General features: G+C 36.5%; 6 protein-coding genes across 6 annotated transcripts; 1 reads left to right on the top strand and 5 right to left on the bottom strand.

Moving 5' to 3' along the window:
- The first annotated feature begins 71 nt into the window (after positions 1–71).
- LOC129792831 (WD repeat-containing protein 89) lies at positions 72–1471 on the top strand. Its single transcript, XM_055832202.1, has 3 exons — positions 72–1067; positions 1133–1235; positions 1300–1471. The coding sequence occupies exons 1-3, from the start codon at positions 121–123 to the stop codon at positions 1426–1428; spliced, it is 1179 nt and encodes a 392-aa protein (XP_055688177.1). The 5' UTR covers positions 72–120; the 3' UTR covers positions 1429–1471.
- Positions 1458–4317, bottom strand: LOC129792827 (uncharacterized). Its single transcript, XM_055832198.1, has 6 exons — positions 3572–4317; positions 3160–3499; positions 2826–3100; positions 2569–2758; positions 2175–2502; positions 1458–2109 (listed from the first exon to the last, which is right to left on the bottom strand). The coding sequence occupies exons 1-6, from the start codon at positions 4155–4157 to the stop codon at positions 1465–1467; spliced, it is 2364 nt and encodes a 787-aa protein (XP_055688173.1). The 5' UTR covers positions 4158–4317; the 3' UTR covers positions 1458–1464.
- A 93-nt stretch (positions 4318–4410) lies between these two features.
- LOC129792826 (peptidyl-prolyl cis-trans isomerase FKBP8) lies at positions 4411–6758 on the bottom strand. The gene is made up of 5 exons (XM_055832197.1): positions 6195–6758; positions 5858–6136; positions 5713–5795; positions 4887–5409; positions 4411–4820 (listed from the first exon to the last, which is right to left on the bottom strand). The coding sequence occupies exons 1-5, from the start codon at positions 6348–6350 to the stop codon at positions 4743–4745; spliced, it is 1119 nt and encodes a 372-aa protein (XP_055688172.1). The 5' UTR covers positions 6351–6758; the 3' UTR covers positions 4411–4742.
- Positions 6759–7018: 260 nt separating this feature from the next.
- LOC129792825 (BTB/POZ domain-containing protein 2) lies at positions 7019–10938 on the bottom strand. The gene is made up of 3 exons (XM_055832196.1): positions 9701–10938; positions 8976–9488; positions 7019–8913 (listed from the first exon to the last, which is right to left on the bottom strand). The coding sequence occupies exons 1-3, from the start codon at positions 9994–9996 to the stop codon at positions 8601–8603; spliced, it is 1122 nt and encodes a 373-aa protein (XP_055688171.1). The 5' UTR covers positions 9997–10938; the 3' UTR covers positions 7019–8600.
- On the bottom strand, positions 9986–21195 carry LOC129792824 (RNA exonuclease 5-like). Its single transcript, XM_055832194.1, has 2 exons — positions 19344–21195; positions 9986–10008 (listed from the first exon to the last, which is right to left on the bottom strand). Exon 1 carries the CDS (start codon positions 21108–21110, stop codon positions 19359–19361), a length of 1752 nt encoding a protein of 583 aa, XP_055688169.1. The 5' UTR covers positions 21111–21195; the 3' UTR covers positions 9986–10008; positions 19344–19358.
- Positions 21196–21407: 212 nt separating this feature from the next.
- LOC129792823 (RNA exonuclease 5) lies at positions 21408–23756 on the bottom strand. The gene is made up of 3 exons (XM_055832193.1): positions 23538–23756; positions 22745–23461; positions 21408–22672 (listed from the first exon to the last, which is right to left on the bottom strand). The coding sequence occupies exons 2-3, from the start codon at positions 23454–23456 to the stop codon at positions 21474–21476; spliced, it is 1911 nt and encodes a 636-aa protein (XP_055688168.1). The 5' UTR covers positions 23457–23461; positions 23538–23756; the 3' UTR covers positions 21408–21473.
- Between the last annotated feature and the right edge of the window lie 109 nt (positions 23757–23865).

Here is a 23865-nt window from a genome sequence, read left to right as displayed (position 1 = left end):
CTCGATGAAAAAACGTTTCAATTTGTGTGAAAGAGAGAGACAATTTAAATGTTTTGAGACAGTACCCTAACCTCAATTACCAACATAACCTACATTTCACAAGTTCAGGCGTGTGGGAAAATGCTGGAAAAACTGGATTTAGATGAAAAATCCTCTGCTGCAGAGGAGGAGGAAGAGATTCCAGATAGTGACAGTGTACCTCAACTTGAAATTGAAAAGGCTTTCCAGCAGAAATTTTATGTGCAGTGTGAAGAAGCGGTATCGCTTCAAAAGAACTACGTGTTGCACCTGGATAAGTCCGGGAATTCCCTCGTTGTCGGGCTCTCAAACTCCCAAATTCAAGTATTCGATCTCACCAGTAACTCTCTGTCCAAAATACATGTTCATGATTTTAAAAGCGATGATGGAATCTGCGGTGTTCGTTTCTTACACAAAGATCCCCATATCTTTGTGACAGGACAAACTTCCGGAAGCATTGCCATTCACGATAGGAGAGAAGGGAAAGTCATTGCAAGCCTTGAGGATATAACAAGTGGCTCACGGAAACCTTTCACGGCATTCGATGTGAATGCCAACGATCGGGTGATCTGTGCGGGCACCGAGCAAATCCTTCACGATGTTTTTCTCCTCTTTTTCGATGTGCGCCAGAGGAAGCTTCTCGGAGGCTACTGGGAAAGCCATGAAGATGATATTACAAGCATTGACTTTCATCCACGGGATCCAAATATCCTGGCAACCGGAAGTACAGATGGACTCATAAATGTGTTTGATATTACCAAGCCAACGGAGGAAGATGCCATGGATTATTCCCTCAATACCGAGAAAACTGTGCAGAAGATCAACTGGCATTCCCAGGAGAAGGGAGGAGATCTCTTGACGTGCATAATGGATTCTCACGACTTTCACATTTATGAGACGAAAGAGAGCACACTTGTGAATGATTTCTCTCGCGAAAAGATCACAGAGCGCATCTTTAGAACCTCTCCGGAACATTGCTCAACTATTGGATGCCACAGCGACTCATCCGGAGGGATTTTCCTTATGGCTGGGTCGAATTTCCAAAACGGGTAGGAAAGATTCTTTTTTCCTTTGCTATTCTATGAAGTTGAAGTTTTTCTTTTATTTGTTATAGAAAATGCCTCAGGATGCTTCAATACCGTGATCAGGACCTTCATCCACATGCAGATTTTCTTGAGAATGACCAAATAATCCGTTCTTATGTCTACGATCAAGCTGTAAGCATTTCAGCACTTTGCTTTCTTCAGCTAAATTACTAAAAAAAAAAAATTATTGTTCTAGGAGGATTTCTTCATAACTGGAGGAGAAAATGGGATAATCTCATTGTGGGGCCATCAGGAGACAAAGGCCGAGGAGAAATCTCATGGTGTGAAGCGTCGGAAGATTCATCAAACTGTTAAACCATACTGAATTCCACAATTAATCTTTTAAATACAATCTTTCATTTCAAGAACCTTTTAATTTATTGAGACAGATCATTATCTCCCGTATAATAGTGTTGCATTCGGGGTTCAGGACGTTTCCAGGTGGACAATTTCGAGTGAATTCCTTTACGTCCTGTAGAATTTTCTTTAGCTTTTCCGCATTTTCTGCTCCAGAATCAGGTTTAAATTTCTTATTTGGCGGAATTTCAGAAGTTCGTTCTTGCTCTGATTTTCCGCACGCATTTTCTTGATTCTCTGGGACTTTTGGATCCACAATTCCGATGTTCTGTTTCAATTGGCTAGTTATAACTTGTAAGATCACAGAGGATTTCTTGAATACTTTCAGAATAGGCCAGTAGCTTGCAGAATCTTTTTCAGATACAATCTTGAGGGATTTTGTGATTTCTGCCTGAACTTCACATGGCCAATCATTCTTTGCAATATCCCTTAAAATTCTTACAATCTCAATAGTATTCTCGGAACTAAGAGAACAATAAATGCTCCTGAATATCCAGATCAAAGGAATAAAGACTTTCGCGAGGATTTTCTTCTGTTTCACCTGACAGTCTGTTCGTTTCCCAATAAATCGCCACATTTCGATAAATTTCTCAATGAAATTCGTTTCGGGGGTAAAGGAACTCCTTCCGAGGATTTTCAGGATCAAACACTGCAAAGAAAATATTAGAGAAGTCTTCCTATGAATTTTTAATACTTTATCAATGAAAAATTTACCATATCTTCGAAGAATTTCACACTGATGGTCATTGAGAGGAAGTCAGAAATTAATTTTAACACCTTTTCCGACAGCCTCTGGATCAGGTACTTTTTCTTTTCAGGATTTGAGATTACATTGAGACCCAGAATGCTCCAGAGAAGATGATTTTCAGCGGGATTATTGAGACTTACTACACGATGTTGGCTCTCCTTGGGCAGACAATCGAATGATATGCGTACGATCTTTTCAATGAGCAACAATTGCATTGAAGAAGTTTTAGGGAGTTTTTCCAGAATATTTTTCCACATCACAAACATTTCAAAGCGAATATTTTCCCGAGAAGCTCTGAAAAAAATAAAATATTAATTTTAGTTTAACGGATAACGAGAAGAGGGAACTAAAAGAACTAACATTTGGATGTTCTTCCAGAGTTGCAGCATAAACATCGTACTGAATACTGTTGGACTCCCCAGAGTATTTCGCATAAAAGTTAACCACGCAGCTTTGTATTCCTCCTGTACATTTTCCGTAATAATTACTAAGGACAAATTACTGCAGAGATCTTCAAAAACTTCCGGCTGCTTCAAGAAAATCCCTTGACCTGTTTATCAAATGAAATATTATCAAAATTATGGAACTATTCGTCTCTTTTCTTGATTTCTACTTACATTTTGGCACAGTGGAGAAGATTTTTCCAATCATATTTGCTTTCATCGCTCCTTGACCTTCGAAATCCTTTTCAATGCCACTTGAGGATAATTTTAGGATCTCCATAGTGATTATCAAGAAAGCATAAAGTTCTGGATCGTGCGAAAAGTTCGTATTAAGGAGACATTCCACAAATTGTCCATTCTTTTGCAACGCCCCGAGGTTCTGCATGTATTCTGTGGTGATGCTCTTGTAGATTTCATCAGCATTTGCAGACTTCCCAAGGAATTTAACGCTGGAAAGAAGGATTTATTAATCTTCAGCATATTATGATTATATTTTAAGCATCCTCACGATTGCAGGAAAACAAGATTTTCAAGGATTTTCTCCGTGTGTGGTAGAAAATCTCCCTGGAAGACTTCAATTAGCCTTTTGAGAAGATCAACGTGGAACTTAGTGATCTTGAGGGTTTTCTGCGTATCCAATGGGGTGCCTTTGTGCATTGTCTCACATATTCCTTCCCGGATGCGCTTACAGAGGAACTTTATTGGCTCGCGGAGGAAATCTCCCGTTGTCTTTTGAAGTTCCTTACTGTGGGATGTGATGAGTTTATGGGTTGATTTCCATGTTAATCCATAAATCATGGGATTAATAGACGGAGTAATCTCTCCGATGATGAAAAGCTTCTTCAGAACTACAAAGAAAAGCCAAGAACCACAAAAATTGAATCAAATGAAAAAGAGAATTGATGAAAAAGTTTCAAAACCTTCTGTGAGAAAATCCCTCTCCTGAGAAGAGAATTCAACGAAAAAACTGATTTCTGGACTTGTGAGCTTCTGCAGGATAAATTGATACAGCTCACAAATCTTCTTCATCAATGAATCAAAGAGTTTGTGACAATTCTCTCCCGAAATTGAGGATTTTTTCCTGGTAAAATCAAACATCTCTATCAAAATGTCCAGGATGTTGAGATAAAAATTTCTCAGGGTTAAATGATGCTCTGTCCAATTGAATTTGTCCCTGAAGAATTGTGCTGTAGCTTTCAGCATCTCTACTGTAGCAATCATCTTGGTCAATTGGATGGTCAGACCTTCCTCCTCTGCTTGTAGGCTAACCAGCAATTTCCGTAAACGCGGAAGGCAATCTTTCATTAGTGCTATTGCTTGTCCCAGAAGCATCCTGTCGGCAAATTCTCGTGTGCCGAAGAAGAAATTTATCACCTCCACACTGTCATCAATAGAATCCGTCGCCTGGATGTAGGATTTGCAAATCTCAAATGCAGAAGAAACTGAGACATTCTGGAAATCTTGTTTTCCCCTGAGATTGTTGAATTCTTTCGCTTGATTGTTCATTTTAGGGTTCACCCAGGTAGTTATGCAATGCTCAAGATCCTCAAGATTGATCGAAACTACTGCCAATTCATTAGAATCTAAATACAATTGGAAAAATCAAGAAAATTATGAGAAAACTCCCGACTTGTTGATAAAACGCGCAAAAACTAAAAGTGAGGTTATGTGAGAACTTGCTTGCGCCAAAAAACAAACAAACGAACAATTCTAATAAGACTTCCGGAAATGATCAAGGAAAAAAGAAAATTCAAGCCAATTGTAAATAATTCCACTGGTATATTTCGATTAAATAGTATATTTACATTTCCTCTACCATCATCTAAATGCATTACGCATTGTGGAATGAAGAATAATCAGGCAGAAAAGATAAACGAGAAAACAATTCACCATAAAAGCACTTTTACATTTTGCAAAATGATCCTTTCTAAGCTCCCAAAAATGCTCATTTTGATCTTCAATTTAGGATCAGGAAAGTCCACTTAAAAATAATAATTTCAGAGTGTTGGTTTTTTTTTTCATTCAGGTGTAAGTAGATTGTAAAAAAAAGGTAGGGATAAGGAGCAGAGAATTATTCCATTTTTCCGTATTTTAGAAGTATTTGTATCGATAAAGTGCAACTCCAGCCACTCCAATGAGCACCGATCCCAGGATTATCCACGGTCGCCACTGTAATGAGGAATTGGTTAAGAAGTGATAATGATAAATAGAGCTAAATCAACTAAATCTCATTACATTTGGCGGCATGCGCGTTTCTGCCTTTCTATTGTCCCTCTGTTCCAGCTTCTGGGCTTGCCCCAACATTTTCTGGTACAGATCCTTCTCATTGCGTGCCTCCCGACTGCGCTTGAGAATTAATTTTCCCAGCTCTGTTTGAAAGGATTTATTTTCGGGATCTAGTGTGGCGGCTTTTTGGAAAATTGAAATAGCCCCACTCGTGTCACCCTGTGCCTCTAGGATCTTCCCTTTGCGATAGAGCGCCTTGACATTATTTGACTGCACCCGTAGGACATTTTCAATTGACTTGAGAGCAACGTCGTAGGCTTGAATCTTTGTCTGAGCCGCTGCGAGGTTATTGTAGACAAAAATTCGCAATTCTAGAAGTTCCTGGAGCTCGGATGTTGTGAAGGATTCAAGAGTTGTCTCTGCGGGGCCGTCTGAGTCATCCAAATATTCAAGGGCACGCCTATACAGCTGAATAGCTATGTTGTATTCCGCACGATTGTACCAGAAATTCCCGCGTTCTCTCTTCCGTGTCCTGTGGAAAGGGAAATAAAATTATTTTGCGGCTGTGAAGATCTTGCAAAATTAAACCACAAGAGAATGCGAAAAAAATCATTTCTGTGGGAGCAATAAAAGTCAATGACGCAGCAAAAGAAGCCTCAACTGTGATTCCCACAGAGAGATAAAGGCCAAATCAATGTGACAAACCAATCATAAAATTCCTTTTACTGGAGTTTCTTCCTCTTTCCCCCTAAATTATATGCTTAAATATTCAATTGTATCGACGACCTTTTTGACCCTTCCACGTGGATAAAAGAAAATCATCCACTTTACTCACCCAATTTTCTTGCGATTCTCAAATGTCTTGGTTTGGGATTCGTCTTCGGGTTCACAGGAGATAAGCTCAACTGTGTAGGTAATCTGTGAAAGCAATACAATTAATTACAACTCATTCAGGGTGTGCAATAGAGTGCAAATCTCACCGTTGCGTCTGGTGGGATGTCCCTGGATGGATCTTTTTCATTTTTCAACCCAAGAGCGCCATAAGCAAATCGAGGATTCACCTTTACTTCAGCCTTTTCCCCCGGATACATGAGGGCCAGGGACATATCAAGACCCTGACAAACCTCATGCTCTCCAACATTGAGCAGGAAACCTTCCTCCTTCTCCACCACTGTTCCATCTTCGAGTTTCCCTTCAAATGTGATCCTACAGATATCTCCAGTGAGGGGTTTTGGCTCCTCTCGCCCCTTGACGAGGATCTGAAAACAAAGAACAGTTGCAGACGCTGCACAGAGGCAGAAAACAACGGTAACTAACCTTCTTGGTAAGCTGCCCATTTCCCAAAATGTCCATGATATCTTCCTGCTGTGATTTCTTCTCTTCTTCCGTCTTCTCGGGCATTTTCTCCAATTCAGCCGCAGTATTGGTTAAATCCTCAAAGGAACTATTGCTACTGGATTTGTCTTGATCCATTTTATCGTACAAATAAAACTAAAAATTCCGAAATAAAAGTAAATTCCAGAATAATCTGATTGACATATGTATATCGTCCACTAAATCCACTAGTGTCTCAACACATCTCAGCTGGTACACATACGGCTTCTGTTGATTGAGCAGGCGATATTCTATGACGTCACGAAGTGCGAAAGAGAAAAAATGAGAAAAAGACCGATAGGGAATGCTGCCCCTGAATTTAGGCTACCTTTTTTGCGTTTTTTGGCTTTTTATATTATCTCAAAATTTTAATTTTTTCAGTTTTCGATGCCGTTTGCTTTCCTGAGTTTTGAAAAATTCACCCAGATGGGAAAAACCGCGGAAAATGCGAGAAAATCGAAAAAAACAGAACGTGTGAGTGAAATGGAACGAAGAACTGTGGACAATGCGTCCCGCTCTTACATTAAACGTTCAATATTAGAGCGAGATATCACGATATATTTCCCAACGCTCTTTCTCTCTCATGCACATTAAAATCGCGAAGATCACGTTTCATGTCACGATTTGTCCCGTGACAAAATTATACATACATCCAGGACAAAATAATCGAATTTTGGTAACGGTTTTTTTCCAATTTTCCTTCAAAATCTTTTTAAATATTATAAACAAAAGAAACAAAATTAGAATAAATTAATTAAAACAATTAATTTTAAATTGATGCCACTTTGCACTTTGTCGCTTTTTATTTTAGATGATTTTCCAGGGAAAACAGTGAAAACGAATGATATAAATTAATTTATAGATAACATTTTGATAAGCTTTTGGTGTTGGATTCATTATAACATACATATTTTAGCTAAAAAGGTCCATTCAACATAGATTTATTTGAGATTTTATAAACAGTCACATATATTTAATAAATTTCCTTGTTCTCATTTCTATTCCTTTTCTATTCAAATATCTCAAATATCTTATCAATTAACATTCAATATCTTTCTTCTACTCTTTTCAACACATTGAATAATTTTCTTTTATAGAAATCTTCTCATTCTTTTAAATAATTTTTTTATCCTCTTTTTGTTCCTTGTTCTCCTTTTTTGTCAATGAATTTTTCTCTATACATTTTTCTCTAATCTCTTTAAGAAAATCTACAATTTTTTTTACTCTATAAATCTCATTTTTGAGCAATAATTCTCTGCAAGAAGACGAGTATATATATTTTTTAATTTAAAAATATTATTTAAAATCTAATTTTATGGAGAATCAAAGAAAAATCACATTTTAAAAATTAAAATTTAGTTACAAATAAACTTTGATGTGTTTGATATTTTAATCAAAATTTATCTTTTTCGTGGTAAAATCAGAAGAATTACTAAAATTTACAAAATATATAATCCAGACAACAATAAACTGTTCGTTCAACCATCAACCATAAATTCGCTGTCTTTTCCCAACAAAATAAAGTATATAATTTGAAAAAATGAATATGTTACAGTAAAAACAAGAAAAATTCAACAATATATAAAAACATTTCCCATTTTTTGTGACTGGGAATAAAGTCAAAGGCAAAGAGAAAAATTTTTTTTTGTATCCTCGTTTTCTTTTTGTGCTAAGCTTTCTTTTCTTTCTTTTCTTATGTATAAAAAAAACATCAAAATTGCATACTCAAGTGCAATAAGACTTTTTTCTTAATAGGTAGGTCTAATAGTTTCTCTACAGTGCCTCGTACGCCTCGTAGCAATTTTGTAGAAAATCTATTTTTTTTATTTTCTAATGTTTTGTCATGCTTATGGAAATTGCACATCACACAGTCAATTAATCTCTCTCAAGCAGAAGCTCCGGCTAAAGCTCTCTGTCGGCAGTGGCAGGTGGTTGGAAAATGAGCAAAAGCTCTTTTTTTTTTTTTCAAAAGAAATTGATTTTCTACCAAAGTCTTGGATCTATTTTAATGTTTCAGAACGTTTAAAATTTTGAATTGATCTGTAAAAAAATTATTTAAATTCTAATCGTTTCATTTAATTTAATCAGAATCTACAAATTACGGCAGATTTACGGAATTTTCTTTTCAATTAAAATCTGTTTTGAAATAAAACATTCCCCCTTCTTTTTAATCATAGATCCTCTTTAAAGCATTGTACCCATTGCACCATTTTCCAGCCAGAATACTTTGGGTAGTCAGGACATCCAGGATATTCCTTATACCACCTCTCAAATTCCCCTTAGAAGCCAAAGAAAATCTGCTTGAGATAAAAAGTCCTTATTGTACGTACGTGTGTGCTAGTGATGGAATTAATCAAAGCAGCAAATAAGCGTCGATAGACAGTACATGGCGCAAGATCCTTTGGTTTTTGTCCCCTCGGGGTGCTTCCTCATTTTCCGTGAGTAGTTTTTGGGTTGTGTGCGGTCACTCAGGTGGATGGGCATGGATGGTCGCTTCGTACGACTCCTCCGGAAGCTGTCTATCATTTTTAGTTGATCCGATGTGATACTGGAATTTCGGCGGTTATTTATCACATCAATCACGAGGTTCTTCTCATTCTCATCCAGTAGCTCCACGCGATTGAAGACAATATCCAGGGATTGTGTGGGCATTGTGAGGTACCTAAATCGATTTTTTAATGTCTTATTTAACTTTAAATTAATCTCAGAAAATTTTTATCTCACCTCGGAGCATAGCACAGTGCCCCTAGCATCTTTCTCCTGTTCTCATCGGTTAATTCGAGATTTCTCTCCTGACACGCAATTCTACTCCATTCCTCCAGTACTTTTATCACATTCATCTCTGATCCCACCTGCAGGGTATCTCGCGTGAGAATCATCACCAATTGACTGTAGCTGAGCGATAGCATATCACTCGAACTGAGAATCTCTTTGGCGTTTGTATCAATGAACTGCAGGCAATTCTCCAGGAGTGCACTGATGTATTCATCCGTTGACGTGAACTCCCTTCGTGCTCGTCGGCAGCATCCTTGACTCTTGAACGATGGGACTTTGGTGCCATTTGAGTGTGAATGCATCAATGTGAAGATTTCCATGACATTTTCCAGATCCATGTGATTATCAAGAAATTTTATGCATTGTTCCTTTAGCTCCTGGCAGTCGTACCTTGCGGCAGCTTGGAATATCTGTTGGCATTGTTCTACATTGTGGAATTTTATGAATTTCCTCTCAATGAAACTGTAAGATAAAGTTATTAAGAATGAAAGATTAGATTAGATCTATTGTTTCCCGATATATTGCTTAAGAAATAATCCTAGAAAAAGGAATTTGGAATGCTTCTAAGGATGGAAAGACAGCAAATTAGGATTAATTTTACAAAGATGTTGAATTTCTAAAATTTTGACGATCTTATCAAATTACTGAAAATTAATCAATTCAAAGCAACTTACGTGAGAAGTTCACCGAAGATATCGATCCTGTCGTATCTGAGGACAACTTTCCTCCCACCGGGGAACCCATTGACGATCTCTGCAAGTTTAGTGCCACTCTCGAGGATCGCCCGACGGTCCACAACAAAATCTCGCCCACCTTCTGTGCCATTGTGAATGAGGAAACACACTGTGGCTTCTGGGCGACATAGATTGAATGCCTCCTCGAGTGATGGTGCCGATGGGGTGGCTGAATATAGGGGCTTATGCACTGTCTGACCCTGCTCATTCACAGTCGTCTCGAATGGCACCACCATCTTCCGCGGAAACTGCCCGAGAGAGAAGAAAATCTCCACGATTAGTCCTTTCGGAAAACTTCAAACGCTCAATATAGCACTCGGATGATTTTTTTTCAACTTCCAAATAAAATTTCAGTTGCACTAATAATTTATTTATTTTTTTATTGTAATCTGAGATCTGAGATCATAAACAGGGGAAGAACATTGGAAACAACACCACAAACATTGTATGTGTTGCAATCCGCGCAAATGGCGCAAATGAGTGTCGCGGATCAAGTTGATCAAACACGTTCAATATGCAATTTGTTGCTGATTGTGCACAAAATTTTCTTTTCATTCAAATGCAAAAGAAATTGAGAGAGAATTAATATTTATCCACCCACATAAGAATGAATATCTTTCTCCTCTCCCCTAATCGCGAATTTTTACACTAAGAAATTCCGATAAACCCGTGTGCACTGACGCCAATTTGTGAAATCGCGCGCTTCAATCACCTTCAATGTGCCAATTCGCAATGAAGAGTCGATACTCAATATATTGGCGAGTAAGACAGCATGCCCAAGATATCAGTGAACTGATAAAAATGTAAACATATCGCACATGTTATCAGGACACTCTCCTCCCTTGTTCACCACACCACAGGGAGGTATCCAGAAAATGATTTTTTTTTAACTTCAATATTGATTAGGTGTTTTTGGAGGACATAGGTGAGTCGCCTCAGTGAAGATCAAACTGTGAAGATCATGGAGATCGCGAAGAAACCCAACCAAATGTAGGACAATTGTAGTTCTATGTACACGTGATTGCGTTATCGCGGCACACGGTGGTTTGTAAATGATAATAAAATTATTACACAAACGGATTTTGAGACTACAAAGAACATTAACCGCAGGCTCTCTGTTATTCTAAGAGACATCACCATTGTTGAATCATTTTTTATTATTATTCCGTATCAGACCCAAAAAGCAGCTTATCTAAATTTTATTGTATAGAGATGTTCTCACTACATTCTATTTGTACGAAATTGATTACATAGATATTAGAACATAAGAGATTCCTTATGATTTACTAGAGTAGGGCAAAAAAGAAATTTAAAAAATGTCTTTCGCTTTTTTAATGGTATCTAATCTTGCTCATCCTATACTGCTCTAAATTGTTATTATCTCTTCGTATCAATTTAAAAGTTAATGATTAAGATAATATTGATGCATATAAATACTAATCGATAGACGATTATGTATCTTTTGTCCTTGTAGCTACAATAAAAAATTAATTTTCTATGATTCATATTCTTGGAGACCAAGACTGGTCAATCACATTTTTAATAAAAAAAATTTATTTGATCTTAAAACTATATATAAATGAAAATAGAAACGATTTATTTTAATTTGATCCATTCAAGATAAAACAAAGATTAACCGCAGGATATAAATAATTTGTACTAGTTTTTTTATTAGACTTTAGATTAAATGGTCGATTCTGATAAAAATCTTTTCTTTTCTTTTCTAAGAAATTAAAATGATTGTAAGATTTTGACATTTGATATTTTTAAATTGCTCTATAAAAGAAAATTTTAAAAATTTTGTTCCAGAAAACATTCATGAAAATTCTTAAAGAGCACTGGAAAAGCAATGTCCTCAACGTTCAAAGTTTCAGGAAATGTCTTTCGTGAATTTCTATCGTGTACCTAATGTTAAATTTTCATTCAGTTAATTGTGTAACGTCTCAAGTGGTGCTCTCTTCAAATGTGATTCACCGCATATCAAGAACGAGCCACTATATGGTATAAAATTATGATAATATTAATAAGGGGATTCCTTATCAATACGCAAATATTTGATAGTCATCGTGTTTAATTGAAATATGTGAGCAAACTTTAAGTTTAAGATGTTGTCTTTTCGGTGTGCTAGTCGTTTATATAAAATTATATTTTTAGAAGTATAATCGTATAATTTATTGCATATCATAAGTCACTACCGTGCCGTTTGAAGTTGTCTTGTTAAACGATCGCAAATACATTCCATCTATGGCGGATGTTTTAGCTTTATACAATTTTAGATTAATCTATAAAAGGAAATCAATCAAAAAATTATTAGGTAAGATGTAGTGCCAAATGCTAAGAAATAGTCTTTATACACAGACCAGACAGAAAAACATTTTCTTTCCGCATTATGGTGTATAGATTTTCTTTATCAGTCTGATATCGCTTGAATTTGTCCAAAAAAATATTTTGCCGGGAAAAATCTTTTGATAAAGAATTGGTGAGTGTTGCTCGCGCTTATTTTTATCAAACAGAAAAGAAGTTAAGTTTCTCTATAGACTATTTGAATTAATTTTTTGATCCTGTAGATTAAGACCTATAAATGGTCCTGAATTAATGATATTTAATCTAATGACATGTTACATTTTCTTATCTTGGACAAACATTCACCATTTTCTCTCCATAATCTTTCGTAGTGTAGTAATAAAAATTATAAAAATGATCATTCTTAGAATTGATAAATCAAATATTTTATTGAGACAATTTCTCAAAGAAAATTCACATACAGAGTATAAAAATATCTTTACACGCTTTGTATATGAGATAAGAAACTTCCAAGAACTCAACAAAGATTTCAGAAAGAAGAATATAATAAAAATAAAATTAAAGCTAAATGCGCACAAGTGCTAAAAATCCACTCTGGGTCATATTCTGCTAAATTTAAAAAAAAGTACCACTGCTATGTAAATTCGTATCATTAATATGTTGCTAATGAGGAAATAATTGAGTGATGAAGAGATTTTCACGCATGGATTGTTTGCATTTTTCATGGTGATAGAATGTGCGCGATTTTCGGAATAATTAACTAAATTAAAGCGAGGCAAAAGCTAATCAACCGCAAACTCCTTCGACACCCGTGATCGGTGCTGTAGTATAAGCTGCTGTACCCTCTTGCTGATTTTTTAAATTTATTCTATTAGAGGGTATATATAGTAATGTTTGGTCTGTATGCGCTATGATATCAACATGTTGTGCGTTTCCCTTTTGTGCCAATCAAAAGAATATTTGTGTGGCTCCTCCGGTTCCTCTACTACGGGAACCATTTCTTCGGCCTGGCAACAATGAGAAATGTATGTGAATCATGTGAAAGGGAGAAAATGCAATAAATGTATATAGAACTTTATAAAATCAAGAACAAGAACATTAAATTGCGCAGAATGAGCAGAATGTGATGAAATGCGGGTCGATCATTTCTAAATTTCTTCAAATTCACATAAATGCTCTTAAGTTTTTTTTTAACTTCCTTCTTCTGCTCTTCAATTGAAAATGCAGACCATTTGAATATTCTGCAACATAAAACGCATTTTCCTTTATTTTACAGGTATCTTACTAATCGTCTGATTCAGCCAGCATTGAACTTCAGGTGCGATTCAATATCAAGTTCAATATCAATATGTATACTGATTATGAATGCTCAAAGACTGGAAATTTCAATGGTAAATAGAAGTAAAACTATTGGAAAAGAACTATAAGCGGTTTTTCACGCCTTCCCGTAAATTAATTTTCTTATTCTTCCGCTTTAATACAATGAATCTCGTCATTCAAAAGAAGTCGGCACAGTCATACTGGAGCGAGACTCAAATGGAAATGACTATTTGGCAATTAGATGTATTTTATCGATGGACTATGAAGAAATCTTAAAAGATCTAAAATCTTGAGAGATTAGAGAATCATCCAATCATTGTATAATAATTTTATATAGTAATACAATCTCTGAAGGGATGAAAAAATCCAAGAGTTCCGTACCTTCCTCTTTTGAGGGGAACGTAGATGGCGCGCGGACTGGTGCAAATTCGGGGGTAAGTGAAATGCAAGGAGGACCTTCCTCCCATTCATAAGATCATTTGCTCTCGAGCGCTCATGGTGATCACTTGAAGGGTCGCATGAGCTGAGCGTTTTTTCTATATGGACTTTTTTCTATATGGACTTTTTTCTGTATGAACTTTTTTTTTTACCTACGATGAGTGGGTTGCAGAAGAGGTGCACAAAAAAGGGCTGAAGGAAGAAAAATGTACACGGAGTTGAGTTCAGATCTTGCAACATTTTTGGTTGTACATGAGTGGGAATGAACAGAAATACATTTTCTTTCCCTTTTGCACAATGAGATCTTCCAAAGTCTCGAAGAGCACAAATTTTGTCTTTTCGAGCAAAATTCTGCCTCCAACACGCTAGCTCATTCAACACGAGCTGATATTGTTACTAATGAATTCAAAATTTGCAATAGAAAACTTTTATTTATATAAAAAAATTTTAAAGGTTTTTTTCAATCACCTTTTGGGTCAACTTTAAATCAAAAATTTTCTTCTAAAGGTTAGTAAATTAATAATTTTGAAAACTCTGTAGAAAAAAAAATTAAATTAAAAAATTGAATTGATTAAAAAAACATAATCGATACTTGGCTAGACCAGAATAATATAAAAATTCAATTGGTCAGTTTAAAGAAGAAAGTGAACACAACTTTTATACTTTTCGGCGATGTTTCGGCATATTTTTTGTTGCTCGGAATTTAGGATTCATAATTGAGATATTTGAAGTAGAACATCGACTGCATCATTATGTTGAAAAGATTGTCAGATCATTTTTAAGAATAAAAAGGTATTCTTAAATATTTTTATTTTAACGCCTTTTCAATATTTCTTCACTAGCTGGGTAGTGTAGAATACGAAACGCATTAGTGTTTTTAACTAACTTAAAAGGGATTTCTTTGTATAATTATTTTAATCTGGACATGTCACTTGTGGCGAATTCAGTCAGTAATGTAAATAGTATGGAGTCGCTTAGTTCCAATTTACCTCGCCTCACTTCGCGCAAGTTTTTGATAAAATTAATTGTGGAGGAACATATTAATGAATAGAGATTCTAAAGAATTCCTAAAATATTGGTAAAAATTAGCTAAAAATTGGGCTACTTGAAGGGAGTTTGGAGAGACATTAATACGGCCACTCGAAACCGCTTGATATAGGGAGCCTCTGTGCCAAATTTCATCGCGATCGGACAAACGGTGTAGATTTGTATAGCTGTACAGACAGGACGATTACCAACAAACAGACCTTTCTTTATTATATAGATAGGTATTTTTTAGATAGGTATTTTCTAGCCTTCCATTCGAAAAATGTCATGGGTAATAAATTTGTATAATTCTCTGTTTTAGTGGTTAGAACACCACGGATTTGTAACGGATTAATAGACGAGAGGTTAGATTAGAGACTGCAATTAATATCTTAGGTGAAAAATCATTTCAAATATCGGAAAATATCATCAACTTAATTTACCCCACCGGTGACTATATTTATCCATCGACTTTCACTAAAAGCAAAAGTGGAAAGATAGGAAAAGCTCAAAAACTCATATTGCCTCAAATGGCCTAAAAAATTGTAGGACAGAAAATATCGTATAAGATTGACGACCTATCGACGAAAATATCTTGCTTTCGATAATCCTTCAGAGAAACTTTTATGCACATTGACTTAATTAACCCCAGCCCCAGTCGTCAAATCGTATGCCCCATTCTTTCCTAATTATTTATCATATAAAGTTTTCTGTCCCATGATCAATACGATTTCACACTTACAAATCTTAAAGATGGGCTTAAAATTATGCCGAAACATCGCTGAAAAGTATAAAAGTTGTGTTCACTTTCTTCTTTAAACTGACCAATTGAATTTTTATATTATTCTGGTCTAGCCAAGTATCGATTATGTTTTTTTAATCAATTCAATTTTTTAATTTAATTTTTTTTTCTACAGAGTTTTCAAAATTATTAATTTACTAACCTTTAGAAGAAAATTTTTGATTTAAAGTTGACCCAAAAGGTGATTGAAAAAAACCTTTAAAATTTTTTTATATAAATAAAAGTTTTCTATTGCAAATTTTGAATTCATTAGTAACAATATCAGCTCGTGTTGAATGAGCTAGCGTGTTGGAGGCAGAATTTTGCTCGAAAAGACAAAATTTGTGCTCTTCGAGACTTTGGAAGATCTCATTGTGCAAAAGGGAAAGAAAATGTATTTCTGTTCATTCCCACTCATGTACAACCAAAAATGTTGCAAGATCTGAACTCAACTCCGTGTACATTTTTCTTCCTTCAGCCCTTTTTTGTGCACCTCTTCTGCAACCCACTCATCGTAGGTAAAAAAAAAAGTTCATACAGAAAAAAGTCCATATAGAAAAAAGTCCATATAGAAAAAACGCTCAGCTCATGCGACCCTTCAAGTGATCACCATGAGCGCTCGAGAGCAAATGATCTTATGAATGGGAGGAAGGTCCTCCTTGCATTTCACTTACCCCCAAATTTTCTTAAAAAGACCTCATGCGCCATCTACCTTCCCCTCAAATGAGGAAGGGCCGAAACGATTTTGGCACTTTCGCCCTTCTTTGTAATACTATGTGTAGATAGCAAAGATCCAATCTATCTCAGCTGTTAAGTGTTACAAAGAGTTCTTAAAAAAAATTAGCTGTTTACTAATAATTCAATAATGTTTATAATACAATAAACATCCAACTGTTTATTAAAATAACTATACCTCAATTGAATCATTATATTTTATTTATTTAAAAGAAGTTAAAAAAAAAGAAATAAACAATAAAACATAATAATTTGAAGATTGAAATTGGGAGTGGAAAATTCATACCGTTCATTCCTTATTAATTTTCTCAAATTGGTCATTGCATCCAGTCAACTCAATAGGAATTTTTTTTATGAATAATTAATTTATTTTTAAAAGAACTAATAAAAATATTTAACGCAATTCTATTAAACCAAGATTAGATTTGGAGAGAAAAATAAGAGAAAGGAAGCCTGAAATAAATTGATTGGTTTCACGACTTGTATCAGTTTTTGTTGATTGTGTTTTATTAATTAGTTTCTAATATCTTTTAAAATTTACATCAACCTCCGCAGCGTTAAAAGATTAATTAATTAGGTGTGATTAATTAGATAGGACTTAACCTACTTATTTGGGATTTAACTTAAACCTAAATATGTCGAGGAACTGAAATCTTCGCAAAATCTGACTTCAAAATTATCTAGAAGTCAGTTCTCAATCAAAGTTATTTTTGATAAAATTGATTGGCTCAAATCTTGAAAATATTCTTTATTTTTTCACTCAAAAATCAATGCAAAACGTTTCGTGGATGGAACTTTACTTGGGTTTTCATCTTTTGTGGATAGAAAACTCGCCCAAAACTGAGCGTGGAATATTATGAATTCTATAAATAAAAAGAGATGTTGAGCAAAATAGAGAGACACTTGTCGAATATTTTTCCCCTTTTTCGCTGTCTCCATTGCGATAGAGAGTCCAGCGAGTGTGCGAAGAGGCATCACGAGAAAATTGCGAAAGGTTTTTCACGGATAAATTTAGAATGCTGAATAACATCAAAATGCGCCGAAATGGAGGGTATGCGAGGAATTTTCTCTCTATGCGGAGTTTTCTTTTCTTTATTGGCAAAAATGTACAAATTGCACCCTACATTGCACCTATGCAAGTGTCCCTATAATGACTAATTCTATTGCATTTGCTGCTGCAACATGTGGCCATTAATGAATTTTTCTTTCTTTTTTCTCAACATTATAAATGAGGAGAATAAAATGTTAAATTGTTTCCTATGCGTGTAATTAAAAGGAATAAAATGGGATTTTTTGTGTAGTATTTGTGGAGCAATAAATTGATCATGGAAGCTGGTCACTTTGCCCCTTTTCCATCTTGCCAACAAAATATTTTGTTGTTCACTTTACTGGAAATTTATATTTTCGTCAATATTTAAAATGTTCTTGATAAGAAAATCAAACCAAATGGTGATAATGCTATTGAATTTCGATATCTTGTGAATGCAGGTTGAGGAAGTCCATCACCAGCTGGGGTGAATTGTGAGAGGAGGAGGAAATTGGGGTTTTCTGGAAAAACTACATTTTCCCACTAATTCACTGCATTTCCCATTAATTTTCCACCACAAATTACCACCCACACGCTAAAAGATCTTTGCAAAAAAAAAATGAAGAATTTGTGTGAAAATTACCTTCTTGTAAATGCCACGGAAAATCACACAATTTTCTTTGTTGGGGACCGAAAGGAGCACTGAATGGGAAAATCCGTCACCTGATTGCTCCAACAGACACAAAAAATAACACGAGAAAACACTATTTATCTTCCTTACACTCACAACCGGCTCATGCGCTCACGGAACACTTTTCCGACAGCGCGCCCCCGAGTTTGCGTGAATTTTCCCCGCACCCGATGTATGAAAAATTAGGTCAAGAGATAAAATCGCGGGAGATGGGGGTTGAAATTTGTTCGCCGATATTCTTCCTACGCTGAGTGTGGGACGTTGACTAAGCGAGATCGTTCGACGAGCAATGGTTTTTATGTGGGCATCATCGGCAGAATCGAATAAGACTCGTGGCCGAGAGCACCGCATAGCCAGGATCATGACTCACGCCACAATCTGCATAGCTGCAGCACCGCGTAAAATTAACCTATTATTGCTGATGGAGGAGTTTAAGATCATAATGTTGGTTCTCTCATGTCTTGTAAAAAGAAATCTTTCGTGAAAAAGGAAAGAATTTTCTAAGCAAAAGGGAAAGTAAAAGATTAACCAGAATTTATTAATTATTTTTAAAAATTCCCTTTTTATTTTAATCTTGTACATAAGAGACTATTTAGACATCCACACATTCTCCCTCCTGCGCCACAGGATATGATTGATTAAGGATAATTGCCCTACATAGGAGAATATATTTCTTTTCGAAAAGAAAAGAAAGATATTCATTCTTTTAGAAGTTCGGATGAGTGGACGGACAATGCTAAACATAAATTCAACATTTATTTTAAAGAATAAGGCTTTATAAGAAAAAGTCGTCTAATGCAGGATCTACGAAATAAGGTTTTCTAACACAGAATATTGAATAAAAAAGGATTCTCAGAGCTTGATATTTCTTTTTCTGATCGATCGAGACGTTTTGTAATTGTTCTTTTTGTAGGAAACACAGTGCGTATACGGATCAATTCTTTAGAAATATATAGAATCCTGCCGTCCTCCTTTAAAGGATATATTGTAGTAAATGCCAAAATAATTATGAAGAGTCAATAAAAAAGCATATTAAATAATATTTTGCAAACTTCTTCATTTCAATATTTTTTGAAATGATTCTTTTCGCTGTGATTTCAAGATTTCTTGCAAATTCACAAAATTCTTAAATATTTTAGGAAGAAAGATATCAGAATAACTTCCACATTCGTCCTTAAAAATTTGCAACATTTTAAATATAAAAAAAATATCACAAAATTCTTCAAAAATGTTCAATTTATTGAATAAAATATATTTTTACCTTTTTTTCAACCTTTCAAGATGAGAGGATTTGCTTATTGTCCACCAAGTCCACCTTTCGAAATTCAGCAAAAGTCAATCCACTCCGTGATTCCCTTGAGCCACTAAAGATGACAACACAGAGCCCATGAACAGCAACGGAAGTCCAAAACTGCTCAATCCATTCATCGATCTTTTCCAGTGTCTCTGCTATTTTGACCTCCTTGAGCTCATCTTCTTCAACTGATAGATGTGTGAAGCTGAGAGTGGCTTCCGGGATGATTTTGCAGGATTTCTTCACTGCAGCCTTATTATTTTTCTTGACACTGACTGAAATTCTTTCGGAACCTCTCAATTGCTTCGGAATGAGTCTCTCGTAGTCCGTAGCAGTGTTTTCCGTAGCTACAATTGTGATTTTTGCATCCTTACTATGGTTCAGGACATACCCTAGGAGATTCCCTGAAATGTTTTTTTCTTCGGGGCTTTCAGAAATCCCTCCGAGGGAATTAATGTCATATTCAGTTTCCTTCAGCTTCTGCATTAGGAGATCTCCAAAGTGAATTCCTTGGGAGAGTTTCTTCTTAACGAGCTTCATGCATGTTTGACTGTCTTCAATTGAATCGTGCCCCAGTGGATGCCACTGAATTGTCTCCTCGAGATACATTTTGGCCAATTCTCGCAGTTTGCATCGTTTCTGGTCTCCCTTAACATTGTAGATGATGCTGGTGTCTATGACGTAGGGATGTATCATCCGGAGTGCCTTCAAATCAGCATTTAAACTGTGCCCAATGAGAATTGCATCGGCCGGAAGTAGATTTCGAATATCATCCTGAACGTCTTTGAGTGTTTTCGTGGCGGTTTCAATTATCTCTGCCGTTATTCCGGAAAAATCTGTCCTGTAGTCAATGACTGGACGTTGGGGGCGCACAAATGTCTCATAAATACTCTCGCAGTCCTCGTTGACAATGGAAATCCTCACAACCTCATTGAATCCAAAGGATGTTTTAACCATTTCACAATCCATTGCAAACATTGGACTCTGGGCAGTTACATGGGCGTACCGATCCTGCGTGAAGACGTAATTCCTCGTTGATGCGGTAGTCTTCGTGGGCAGAGGGTAGTTGGAAACTACCATCTGTAGAGGTGAGAGAAGGAGTTTCAACCGGGAGAAAGTATCATCGGCAATTGGTTCCCGCTTGATTTCCATCTTCTCTTCTTCTTGTAGAAAAAATTCAACATTAGTGGCATTCTCCAAGCTTTCATACTTCTTGATAAGCCTTCGCTTCTCCTGGTCAGAGAGGGAAATCTCAATCAGCTCATCAAGTACATGTCCTCGCCGGAAGAGTGGCATCAATGTATCGTATCGGGACAGGAAAATACTCTTACACTTTGGGAATCCCTCTCGATGACTACTAAAGTGACTCAACTCCAATCCATCTACAATGAGTACAGCAGCCTGAGGGATTTTCTGCTTCTTCTCAAGGTGACACCACTCCATTGGGACTTCCGGGGAGTCACTTGCAAGTAGAGCCTTCGACACTAGATGCCGGATGTGTTCACAGAGAAGGGATTTTCTCTCCTTGGCAGCTACTGTTAACAGTGCAGCCTCTCCAGGTGACTTCAACTTGATCTTTGGAGATTTTTTCTTGACTCTCTTGCGCATTTCCTTTGCTCGCTTCAACTCAATTGATGGAGTTGATTTTTCGGATTTCTGTTTCTTTTTCTTACCGTAGTCCTTGACACCACCTAAACTACGTTTCAATCCTATTTTTGCGCTTCCAGGAGACATTTTTATCGAGTTTTTAATTCACTAAATTTTTTTATTATTTCTAGAAAAAGTAAACAAAAGCACGTGGTGTAGCAATTGCAGCTGACTTCATAAAGAAACAAAACCCGGCGGGACCAAATAGCGGATTTTTTATTGTGTCATCTTATATTTACGCAGAATTTTAACCTTCAAAATGTTCAAAATCCATATCCATAGCAGTCTGAGTAAATATAAGATGACCCAATATAATCCAAAAAAAAACACAGAAAATTGTATTTTCTTGATTTTCTTCCTGGAAATTAAAGAAAAAGAAAAGAATTTCAGCAGAGGATTTTTATTGTAAAACCAAGAAAAGTTCCTCATAGAGAGAAATCTCATTTTTCATCACTGCGGCGGTTTGCCACTCTTGGACAACTTCTTCACTTCCATCAGGGACACTCCACTCGATGAGATTGGTGAGCCTCCCATGAGAACAACAAGGAGACCATTGACAGCTAAAGAATTCCAGATTTTCCCAATCCACTGATCCACACGCGTCAGTGCACCCTCTACTTTGTCATCTGCTAAATTTTTAGGATCAATCTTAAGGTGTGTAAACACAAAAGCAGCATCCATGATTGATGCGCACGTCTTGGACACAGCTGCTTTGTTGCTCTTCTTCATGAAGCACGAAATGTTGGCACTATCCTTCTCCTCCACAACTGGTAGCTGCATCCGACGGGATTCAATGTACTTCTCATAGTCCACCTTTGTGGCATTCGATGAAACAATGAGAGTTGAGAGATTTTTCCGGGGCTTTGCGAGTCCTTTCTTCAGAATCTTCCCCTCAATATCGGCTAGGAGTTCATCAAAATTCTCTTCTTTTCGCTTCTGCTTCCGTCTCTTCTGCAATCCAAGATCCCCAAATTCAATTCCTTTGGACAGTTTGAGCTTTGTCAGCTTCAACGTGGCCACACTATCCTCAACGGAATCATGCCCTTCGGGTTTCTTCTGAATCATTTCTCCAAGAAACTCCCTGGCCAGTACCTGGAGCTTACTCTTGAATCTTCGATCTCCTGTCAGGTTGTAGATCACACTCGTATCAATGACGTAGGGATGCATCATTCCCAATGAATTTAGATCCATGTTCAAACTTTGACCCACGAGAATTGCATCCGGTGGCAATAATTCCCGAATCTCCTGTTGCACCTCCTCCAGAGTCTTTGTAACACCCTTCATTGTATCCGCCGTGATACCAGAGTAGGGGGTTAGGTAGTCAATGATACGATTTGGTGGCATTACAAGAGTCTCATACACAGGCTTGTACTCTTCATCCACAATTGATACCCGTGTGAGCTCATTGAATCCCAGAGTTGTACGACACATTTCACAGTCCATACCAAACATTGGACTCTGCGAAGTTACTTCTTTGTAGACATCTTTTGTGAGTAAATAATCTCGACATTTTGTTGCTATTTCACCCCTTAGAGGCAGTGGGTACCCTTCGTCGACCATCTGCAGAGGAGATAGAAGGAGTTTTGTACGCGAAAAGACATCCTCAGGGGGAAGTTTTTCTTTCTCTCCAGTCGCTTCGGGGTCTTCTTCTGTTGTAAATAAAATGAAAGATAAATAATTTTGTTACAAAAGAAGTTTTTAGTGAAACAAAGAGTACCTACCTTCGGTCTTTGTTGTCACTTCTATGGGAAAAATTGATCGTAACATGAGGACGGGATCGTGCATGATTTCCAGGGCTGCTTCCAAGCTTCCATACTGAGCAATAATTAATTCCTGTTGACTCAGTGTGAGTGGCAATGAAGCAAATTCCTCAAGAACTCTTCCATCCTCATACGGAGGCATTACTGTCTCTAATTTTGTCTTAAAAATCCGATTAGTTTCACCGAAGAGACTTTCAAAGGCGGAAAAATGGTACAAGTAGATGCCTTCAATGACAAGGACAACTGTTTGGGTGATTTGCTGAACTTTCTCAATGTTACACCATCGCCACGGAGTCTGTGGGGATTCCTTCCCGAAGGCAGAATTCATGAGAAGATGCTGAATGTCCTCGAGGAAGATTGGGGTCCTCTCGCAAGCACGCACACTCAGCGAAGCCACCTCTCCGACAGTTTTAAGTTTAATCTTAGGCACACTCTTGAGCTGCCTCTTCTTCTCATCGAGCGCCTTCTTCAACTCCTTGTACTCTTCCTTTGTAAGTGTTGCCTTTTCAGGAGACATATCTTCTTCATCTATCTTTGGCCTCTTGCTCTCAGGTTCCGGATTTGCTGTACTTGCGGATGCTTCTTCTCTGCGATTTAGCTCTGAAATTGCAGCCAATGCAGCCATCTTCTTCATCTTCTTCTCTATCCGAATCTCCTGCTTCGTTGGCGGCATATTATCTGCAAGAATTGTAAATTATAAAATGAGAATAAAATAAAGTTTTAAAAGTTATTTTTGGCAGGAATTGAACATTACCATACTGCACGTGTACACTGTGAAAAGACTGCTGGATAAACAAACTATGTATTCAACTATATATTTTCTAATCTGCTAAGGTGAAAAACACTTTACTTTAACTTGATTTTTCCTTTGCAAGAGAATTTTCATTGATTTTGCAGGAAAAACGCGAAATTTGGCGGAAATTTTCCCTCAATCAGCTGAGAAATAAAAACACACGTGAAGTTGGCTTTACGTGAAAAAGTAAAGAAAAAACATCGAAAATTAACCCGGCTGGACAGATTACATTTCATAGAAAAACAGAAAATTAAGGAAAATGCCATAGAATTTGGAATTTTCCTTTATG

Source organism: Lutzomyia longipalpis, chromosome 3 (genome assembly GCF_024334085.1).
Source record: "Lutzomyia longipalpis isolate SR_M1_2022 chromosome 3, ASM2433408v1".
In the NCBI taxonomy this organism is placed as follows: Eukaryota; Metazoa; Arthropoda; class Insecta; order Diptera; family Psychodidae; genus Lutzomyia; species Lutzomyia longipalpis.
Note: the sequence above shows the minus strand (reverse complement) of the source record. Positions and strands in the feature narration are given on the sequence as shown.

Coding starts and splice junctions, on each gene's coding strand:
- LOC129792824 (XM_055832194.1), bottom strand. CDS start 21,110: ATGTCTCCTGGAAGCGCAAAAATAGGATTGAAACGTAGTTTAGGTGGT.
- LOC129792827 (XM_055832198.1), bottom strand. CDS start 4,157: ATGAACAATCAAGCGAAAGAATTCAACAATCTCAGGGGAAAACAAGAT. Junction 3,500..3,571: donor GAGGGATTTTCTCACAGAAG/GTTTTGAAACTT, acceptor TTTTCTTTGTAG/TTCTGAAGAAGCTTTTCATC. Junction 2,759..2,825: donor CTTCTCCACTGTGCCAAAAT/GTAAGTAGAAAT, acceptor TTTGATAAACAG/GTCAAGGGATTTTCTTGAAG.
- LOC129792826 (XM_055832197.1), bottom strand. CDS start 6,350: ATGGATCAAGACAAATCCAGTAGCAATAGTTCCTTTGAGGATTTAACC. Junction 6,137..6,194: donor ATGGGCAGCTTACCAAGAAG/GTTAGTTACCGT, acceptor CTTTGTTTTCAG/ATCCTCGTCAAGGGGCGAGA. Junction 5,410..5,712: donor GAGAATCGCAAGAAAATTGG/GTGAGTAAAGTG, acceptor CCCTTTCCACAG/GACACGGAAGAGAGAACGCG.
- LOC129792823 (XM_055832193.1), bottom strand. CDS start 23,456: ATGCCGCCAACGAAGCAGGAGATTCGGATAGAGAAGAAGATGAAGAAG. Junction 22,673..22,744: donor AGTGACAACAAAGACCGAAG/GTAGGTACTCTT, acceptor TATTTACAACAG/AAGAAGACCCCGAAGCGACT.
- LOC129792831 (XM_055832202.1), top strand. CDS start 121: ATGCTGGAAAAACTGGATTTAGATGAAAAATCCTCTGCTGCAGAGGAG. Junction 1,068..1,132: donor GGGTCGAATTTCCAAAACGG/GTAGGAAAGATT, acceptor TATTTGTTATAG/AAAATGCCTCAGGATGCTTC. Junction 1,236..1,299: donor CTTATGTCTACGATCAAGCT/GTAAGCATTTCA, acceptor TTATTGTTCTAG/GAGGATTTCTTCATAACTGG.
- LOC129792825 (XM_055832196.1), bottom strand. CDS start 9,996: ATGGTGGTGCCATTCGAGACGACTGTGAATGAGCAGGGTCAGACAGTG. Junction 9,489..9,700: donor ATCTTCGGTGAACTTCTCAC/GTAAGTTGCTTT, acceptor TTTATCTTACAG/TTTCATTGAGAGGAAATTCA. Junction 8,914..8,975: donor GCACTGTGCTATGCTCCGAG/GTGAGATAAAAA, acceptor AAATCGATTTAG/GTACCTCACAATGCCCACAC.